We start from the raw sequence: 9,338 nt of genomic DNA on the forward strand, positions 1-9,338 counted from the left end.
AAAGAAAGGGGGGGGGGGGAATAGAGAAACAAAAAAAAAAGATCTCAAATTGTTGTGAGCTGTAGAAATTCACTGTTCCATTGGGTTCTAGTTTTATTTCTGTGGATTCTTCTTTCCCTGAAGTTATCCTTGACTCTCATGGGTTAAAGATGGTTTGAGTTTGGTTTTCAAGTCTGGTTTCGATTCAAATCTGGGTTTATAAATTAAATTAGAGTCCATTAGAGAATTTTTGGTCCTGAATCATTGGTACTGAGCTGTTGTTGCTGCTTGCTTATTGCCTATCCTCTTACCTCTCCTTTCATTTTGCTTTCCAGGTACATATTTGTATTCTATCTCATGTGAAGCTCGGATCTATGATGAATGAAGATGAAACTTAAGTTCAAACATGTGTTTAATTGTATTACCTTCGTACTTATGAGTTTGATAATTTAGCCTATCATATTGCTGTATTTGTGTTTGTCTGGGATAGTTTGTTATAACTCTAGCTTTCATTTAGCTCCATTTTCTTACGTATAAGTTCAACATGGTTAAATGGATGTTATACAAGCATATGTATCCCTGTTTTACTTTTATTCCCTCAATTAGTTGGCTGACTCGAGCTTCTGTTCCGGTATGTCAATCAATGACGTATTAGGAGCATTCGAAGTTCATTTTTGAAACTGCATCTGTTGACATATTCACTTGTTTAATGGCATTTTTGAGAATTTTGTGCGTTGAGGCAGTAGTGCATATTGGGTGTAGTTAGTGCTAGGAATTTAATGTAGTTTGCAAGATGGTTCAAGCACGAGATCCTATTTTGTGTGTTAAATGGAGATGAATTTCTATTTTATTTATTCTGAAAGTCTGATAAGTAGTTGGCATAAGAAATCAGTGTGATACTCCTTCGCATATTGAGTTGTTAAATGTTGATGATTAGTGTATTTGGAATAATTCTTTGGTTTGTGTGACCATGTGTTTCCGTTTGGGTTCAATTTCGATTCTAGTTCTTCTATTTTCCGCTTGCATGTTGTAAAGTTTGGGCCACATATGGGCTTGAACGCAAGAGAGCTGATCCAGAATCTCCACTCTTCCGCCAACATGTACGAACTGGGCCTATTATCAAATTTGGCCCAAATTATTTCAATTCACGAATTCTGTGATGACAACATGTCATGAGGCTCAGACCCAATAGGAAATGGACCATTGTTTATTTATTTCGTTTTAAGTTCAGTTTTAGCATGCCTTTTTTTTTAAAATACGATTGTGGTTGCGTATACGTTCGCGTAACATGACCATAATCCTAAAATTAATTTGGAGTATGTGTTCCCGCAACTTCGATCAAACTTTTCTTAATAATAAAATCGGTTACAAGCTTTTAATTATTTTTAGTTTACATAGTTCATTAAATCACATATGGCCTTCGCATTAATTTCATGACCTAGATGTAAAAATGACTAATATTTCGTAGAATATCCTTTAGGGCCGTTTAAAATACCAAGTGTGGTTGTGTATACGTCCGCGTAACACAACTACACTTTTAAAAACAAAACCGAAGTATGCGTTCGCGCAACTTCAGCCCAAGCTTCTCTTAATAATAATTAAGCGTTATTAATTGTGGACACGTTCGCGTGACATGATTTTTGACGCACCAAACGGGCGGGTATACATACGCGTAACCCGTTTCAAGATAAGTTTTCTAATCGAAAGCGGTGAAAGAAGTAAATGCACATAGGTTCTAAAATCAGTAATTAAATAATTTCATAAGCCAAGTATTATCAAAGCGACCGTGCTAGAACCACGGAACTTGGGAGTGCCTAACACCTTCTCCCGGGTTAACAGAATTCCTTACACGGATTTCTGGTTCGCAGACGTAAACAGAGTCAAACCTTTTCCTCGATTCGGGATTTTAAACCGGTGACTTGGGACACCATAAATCTCCCAAGTGGCGACTCTGAATTTTTTATAACATAATCCCGTTTCTATTGTCACTTCAAGTTGGAAATAACTCCCTATATTATGCTCTTCCGGGGGTGTAGTAGAAAAAGGAGGTGTGACAGCTCTGGCGACTCTGCTGGGGCAGCCGTGAGCACGTGATTTTTGCCCTATATGAATTATTCCCACAAATTCAAAACAAAATAAATTTTCCCATTGTTTGCAATTTCGTGAATTTTTTGAGCATTTTTGGTAATTGCTTGCATTTGTCTGCGCATGTTAATTTTGTTTAATTAATGAAAAATACAAAAATATGTTGCATTTGCATTTAGGTTTAATTCTACATTTTAGGCTTAATTAGCAAATTAGTCATTTTATAAAATAGAAAAAATCACAAAAATAGTTTACTTTTGCTTTTTAATTTTAATTTTCGAATTTTGTAGTTTTTCTTTTTAATTAATTGTGGTAATTATTACTTAGAGTAATTAACTTAACTTAGTATAATTTGGGGTTAGGATTTAGTTTAGGTTTATTTAATTTTAAGGAAAAAAAAGAATTTTGAAATAATTAGAAAAGCAAAAGAAAAGGGGAAAATTTGGACTTAGAGCCGTTTTGGGCCTCAGATTTGCTGAGCCCAAACCTTTCTTCTTCTTTAAAAATCCGCCAGCCCAGCTTCTTCACTCAGGCCAAACCCGCCCCAACCCAACTGCTAACCCGATCCGGTCCAGATTATAGCACAAAATAAACGGGCAGACCTAATCTCCCAAGATTCACGACGGGTACTGTTCGTCTTCTCCAAAACCACAGAATCCACTCCCTAAATCGCTCAAAATCCTTGGCGAGTGAGCATCAATCTCGCACCTCGCGTTTCCCCTCTCTCCTCCTACCATATTACAACCGTTTCTGACAGATTCCCTCTCCCTCACATGCTCTTTTCAATTTGATTTCGTATTTTCACCTTTTGGATGATATATGGAAAAATGGGGGGTGTTAGATTGGATTGAAGTTAATCTAAGCCTTCCATTTGTCCCTCTCTCATCAGAAACGGGGTGAAAATCAGTTTTGGGGGAGAATTTTCGATTTTTGGGGATTTCGTGGTGAGGAGGATAGAAGCTTCGAGATCTTTTGAGGTATATATATAAGGTGAGGTCATTTCTTGTGGGGGGGGGGGGGAGAAAATTTTGGAGATTTTTCAGAGGGGATGAGAGAGAATTTAGGAGATTTTCAGGGGGCTGGAGAACAAAAATTTGGAGAAAAGTTGAAAGGCTTGGATTATTTTCTGGTTTTCTGATTCCATTTTCTTCTTTGAAGAGTACTTTCAAAGTTTAAGAGAAACATATATACGAATTTTTATTTTCTGAATCCGTTTTTGAGTTCCGAAGAGATGAAAAATAAATTGAAGTTCAAGCTTGGTTTTTCTACTGTTGTCCTGCTGAGTTACTGCTAAACCTCGCTAGGATTTGGAGTCGAAAGGTGTATTGTTGAATCTGTAATTATTAAAGAAAGTTTGAAATCTCAGGTTGATGTGCTTGAGTACGTTCAATTAGTAAGAGTCGCTGTTGAGTAGTCGTCCTCTATGTTTTCTATGCTTTAACTATTATTTTGGTGTCGAGCTATCATTCCGTCGCTTTCAAATGAACGATGTGTTCAGTTTTGTGATGGTTAAGCGAGCATGGAACTATGACGTTTAGTCTCATGATGTATGTTTTCTAGACTTTAAGTGATTTGTTCTTGTGAAATCTTCCTCATTTACTAAAGGCATCAAACATAATCATTCTCTTTATTTGAACAGTTGGTTTTTCATAGTGTTGTTGGTCAGAATTTTAGTCATGTTGTTAAAGAACGATTGCTTCATAAGATGAGATTTTCCTTGTGCTTCTTCTGTGCATATGGTATGCTTCGATATTCAAGTTAATCTGCTTGTATCTTCTGTCTTGATCTCAATGTGCTCGACATGATTCACTGAAGAGTTTCCCCTTTCTCTGATTTCATGATCATTTTCGCATGTCTTGCTGGCTTGAATCTGTTGAAGTTCCCCTTTGATAATATTTGCTCTATGAGGCTCGCCATGTTGAAGGGATTAGTGGTTGTACATGTTTATTTTCAGCATGTAACTTCTGTCACTAAACTTCTTAAAACAGAATTAAACATGAAATTTGTGTAGTAGTATGGCACTACTATTATGGCTGCCCAGTAGCCCTCAAAGTTGGTACATGTGGGGATGAGTTTTAAAAAAAAAGAATTCTTGTTTGTGTGTGGAGTTTAAACTTGCAATAATCCATGAGACTCCTTCTAATCACTGTTCATTTGATGGTCAACTAGTTCGGCAGCTTAGGGATATTAATTAAACTTTGATTTGTTTGGTTTTCACTTGTATGGGTTGGGGTGACTAATTGCACATCATCTGAGTGAGTTGTCAATAAGGGGCATGTTCATGTGTTCGTACCTTATGTATTCTGGACTGTATCTGTTGGTTTTGTTCGAATTCCATCATTGTTAGCTGCGCAATCCCGTCTGTTGTAGATGCTAGAGTATTTCGGCATCTGAAACTTCTTGAGCTAGATTGTTTGAGCCATGGGGGTACTGTGTTGTCATTATTTCGCTGATTCTGCGTAGCTAGGCCCCACCAGTTCTTCTTCACCTCTATTTGGTCTAATTCTTGCTTGTTTCGTTGTTGTCCGGAGTGTGTTTGCAGTTTAAATGACTACTGCAAGAGTTTTTACTGTTATGAAATCTGCATATATGTATTCATTTCAATACTCTGTCAAAGGAACTGTGAACCATTATCGTGCTTCCTCTGAGTTTATTGCGAGTCTTGTAGCTCCCTTGCTGGTGTAAGCTCAAAGCAAGTGTTAAGAACCTTGTGTGCTATTCTGTGTCATCTATTAGAGTTAGCCGTTGGTTTAGTTAGGATAAAAATCAGTCCAAGTTCGTGATAGTCTCAGCTTGACTGAATTATTTGTTCAGTTGAATCTATCTTCCATGATTGAAACTTGTCCCACCTAAATGGGAGTTATGGCATCTGTTAAATTGGTTGCACATTAAGAAATGAAACTGATGTCCATGTTTGGTAGCTTGAAGATCTTTTTTGCTTCTTTGAGCTTCGCCATTGCAGTTTGAAGAAATCGATAGAGCTAAACTTTTTGATTTTAACCACTAGTTGATTTGGCTTTTGTTGCTGTGATTCTGTGATAAACTCAGCATGTTAGTGGCTAAATGTAAATGTCACTGTTTGGTATTATTTGTTTAGTTAAATGATATTCTCTACTCAATTGTGATTATCGAGTGCCTAGTTCCACATCCCCACTAAGAATGAATAGCATAAGTTAAACATGTATCAATTGTATGAGTCTGTTCAATCAATTCCTGATGCATTGGTTTGGCTTTTCCTTAGTTCATAAGCTCTTGATCTTCCCACATAATCCCTAGATATAAAAATGACAAATATTCGTAGCAAGCCTTCAGGGCCGTTTAAAATACGATTGTGGTTGCGTATACGTTCGCGTAACATGACCATGATCCTAAATTAATTCGGAGTATGCGTTCGCGCAACTTTGCTCCATCTTTTCTTAATAATAAAATAGGTTACAAGCTTTTAATCTTTTTTTTTAGTTCATGTAAGTTCATCAAAATCACATATGGCCTTTTAGTAATTTTGTAGGCTAGATAAAAATAATATTTCGTAGAATATGCTTTAAGGCCGTTTGAAAATACCAAGTGTGGTTGCGTATACGTCCGTGCAACACAACTACACTTCTAAAAATAAAACTGGAGTATGCGTTCTCGCAACTTCGGTCCAAACTTTTCTTAATAATAATTAAGCGTCATTGATTGTGGACACGTTCGCGTGACATGATTTTTGACGCATCAAACGGGCAGGTATACGTAGGCGTAACCCGTCTGAAGATAATTTTCTAATTAAATACGGTGAAAGAAACAAATGCACATAGGTTTAAAATCAGTAATTAAACAATTTTCGTAAGCCAAGTATTATCAAAGCGACCGTGCTAGAACCACGGAACTCGGGAGTGCCTAACACCTTCTCCCGGGTTAACAGAATTCCTTACCCGGATTTCTGATTCGCAGACTATATAACAGAGTCATTCTTCTTCTCGATTCGGGATTCTAAACCGGTGACTTGGGACACCATAAATCTCCCAAGTGGCGACTCTGAATTTTTTAAAAATAAATCCCATTTCGATTGTCACTTCAAGTTGGAAATAACTCCCTTTATTATACCCTCTTCCGGGAGTGTAGTAAGGAAAAAAGGAGGTGTGACACCCATTATGATATTCTTGATTGTCATGCGAGAACCGTGACACTGGCTATGCCAAATGTACCGCGAGTAGAGTGGAGGGGTACTTTAGATCATACTTCCAGTAGAGTTATTTCATTCCTTAAGGCTCAGTGTATGGTTGAGAAGGGGTGTGACGCGTATCTAGCTTATGTGAGAGATGTCAGTATTGATACCCCTACAGTTGATTTTGTCCCAGTAGTACGGGATTTCTCTGATGTGTTTCCATCTGACCTTCCGGGCATGCCACCCAATAGAGATATTGATTTTGGCATTGATCTATTGCCGGGCGCTCAGCCCATTTCTATTCCTCCGTTCGTATGGCTCCTCCTGAGTTGAAGGAGTTGAAGGAAAATTACATCAATTACTTGATAAGGGTTTCATTCGGCCCAGTGTATCACCTTGGGGTGCTCCTGTCTTATTTGTGAAGAAGAAGGATGGTTCTATGCGTATTTGTATTGATTATCGCCAGTTGAACAAGGTTACAGTGAAGAACCGTTATCCTTTGTCTCGTATTTATGACCTTTTTGATCAGTTACAGGGTGCTTGTGTGTTTTCTAAGATTGACTTGCGTTCAGGCTATCATCAGTTGAAGATTCGGGAGCCAGATATCTCGAAGACTGCCTTCAGGACTCGGTATGGTCATAAAGAGTTCCTTGTTATGCCATTTGGGCTGACTAATGCCCCAGCAGCCTTCATGCATCTGATGCACAGTGTATTCCGGCCATATCTTGACTCATTCGTTATTGTCTTTATTGATGACATTATGGTATATTCCCGGAGTCGGGAAGATTATGAGCAGCACCTGAGGACAGCGCTCCAGACTTTGAGGGAGAAGAAATTATATGCTAAGTTCTCGAAATGTGAGTTTTGGTTGTATTCTGTGGCATTCTTGGGTCACGTGGTATCTAGTGAGGGGAAAGGTGGATCCGAAAAAAGTGGAAGCAGTGCAGAGTTGGCCCAGACCATCCTCAGCTACAGAGATCCGCAGTTTTCTTGGCTTGGCGGGTTATTACTGAAAGATCTTAAATACTCTTGCCTTATGTTTTGATGATCTAACAAACTTACTGTTGAGAACCAGATAGGGAACCTGACCTACTTGAATTACTGCAAGCTTTAACGGATTCCAGCTAAAGGTGAACTGCTACAGCTTCAGGAGCTAGGAACCAACACAAGGACCTGATGCTCTTGTGGTTTCCTCGTAGCAGTACAAAGTCAATTGGACACAGCTGGAAATGAAGTGACTAACGGCACTGTTTCTGCCGCAGTACAGTACTGTCCGCCCACTCATTCTCTAACCAAACAAAGTACTCACATCACTTCAAGTGATGTGATCAAGATGTACCCACAATGAGCTTTATAAAAAATATGACTGGAAGGCTTCTGTTTCTCATTCAAGCCTCTTGCAAAAAATAACAAGAAAATCAATCCTCATAGGCTTAAAGAACAATGTTGAACGCTACTACGGACCAGTTCCTAAAAGATAGATTGTTGTTGTCCTAGTTGAGTTGTAACCTTGTTATTGTACCAATTGTATCTCTTAAATAGCTTATCTAGAAGCATTTTGATTAGGAATCCTCTTGTAAATCCGTAAACTCCTTGAGTTTATGTTGTGACTAGATTTAGTCATAAGGAAAATTCTTTGTAATCGTAGAGTTACAAAGTGGCTTGTGGTGGTAGCATCACAAGTTAGAAAAAGCCTTTGTAACTAGGATAGTCACAAAGTGGCTTGTGGTAAAGGTACCACAAGTTAGTTGAGTAAATCCAATGCAATAGGAAGTATTGTAAAGTGGCTTGTAATAGGTAGATTACAAGATAGTAAAGTTAAAAGCCTACAAGTGTAGGTCGTGGTTTTTGATCCCATTGTGTGGAATTTTTCCACGTAAAAATCCTCTGCCTCATTTACTTACTGTTTCATTAAGTGCTTTCAGTAGAACCTTGTAGAGGACCAGGTACTCTACGATTTGGTGGACCCATACAAACTTACATTTGGTATCAGAGCGGGTTCCTCCTATCAGGGTAACACCTAGGAAGGATCCTCATGGCGGCTCCACTAAATTTTGAAGAAGGTAAATCCATATACCAACCTCCCGAGTTTGATGGAAAATGCTATTGGTGGTGGAAGGCTAGAATGCACGATTTCATCATGGCTGAGGATTGTGAGCTATGGGATATCAGTTTCGATGGTCCTTATGTTCCAATCAAGGTACTAGATGAATTTCCATTTTCAACGGAAAAAACTAGCAAAGAATACACTAAAGAAGACAAGAAAGCTGTGGAGAAGAATTTTCGTGCCAAGAAAATTCTAGTATATGGAATGGAACCTAAAGAGTACGACAGAATCTCTACCTGCGACACTGTAAAGGAAATATGGGAGGCTTTGCAAACAGCTCATGAAGGAACTACACAAGTAAAACAAGATAAACCTAACACTGGTGATAGTTCCATGATGATAGTTGAAGGCGATGAGATTGGATATGACTCAACGTTTACTTTGATGGCTCAATCAGATGATGATGAAGACAATGGCGACAAATAGGTAAACTTCAGAGATGTTCAGAGAAATCTGAAATCCTATTCTCCAAAAAAAACTCATGTGTTTAGCTGATATTTTAGTTACTGCCTTTTGTAGTCTTGCGGAGGATAGAGATTCCTTAATCTTAGAACTAGAAGAATCTGAACGTACTAGAGAAGACTTAGTGGCTGCAGTTACTGATCATAAGAAAACCACTAAAATTCTTAGAAAAGAAAAGAGCGATCTGTTGACAGAAATTGCAGACCAAAGGGATACAATAGTAAAACCATCGACTAAGTCAAAACCTGAAAGTTCTGAAAGAGGAAAGGAGATAGCAAGTGAGGAATACCTTAGGCTTGAAGACGAGGTGAAAGCTATGAGATGCAGGATGTGTGCTGAAATTGAGAAAAATAATCTCCTCCAAGCCAATCTAGAAAAATTAATGAATGATCTTGAAAGGTCTCTAAAGTGGACCCGGTCCTCAGAAGCTACCACTGCTTTGCTTACTAATAATAGTAAAAAAAGGCAGGGAGCAGGGTTCCAAAGGGAGAAAACCTCTCACAACCCTCACAGTAAGAACGTCGCTGTATCTGATAACTGGCCTCGTACCCAATGTGG

The 9,338-nt window shown here is 38.4% G+C and overlaps 1 protein-coding gene across 1 annotated transcript; it reads left to right on the plus strand.

The window, feature by feature from the left end:
* Window positions 8,352-8,744, plus strand: LOC109225968. Its single transcript, XM_019390775.1, has one exon. It carries the CDS (start codon window positions 8,352-8,354, stop codon window positions 8,742-8,744), a length of 393 nt encoding a protein of 130 aa, XP_019246320.1.

The sequence above is a fragment of the Nicotiana attenuata genome, chromosome 5 (genome assembly GCF_001879085.1).
Source record: "Nicotiana attenuata strain UT chromosome 5, NIATTr2, whole genome shotgun sequence".
Classification (NCBI taxonomy): domain Eukaryota; kingdom Viridiplantae; phylum Streptophyta; class Magnoliopsida; order Solanales; family Solanaceae; genus Nicotiana; species Nicotiana attenuata.

What these genes read in the sequence shown, in the direction of transcription:
- LOC109225968 (XM_019390775.1), top strand. Translation starts at nt 8,352, where the DNA reads ATGGCTGAGGATTGTGAGCTATGGGATATCAGTTTCGATGGTCCTTAT.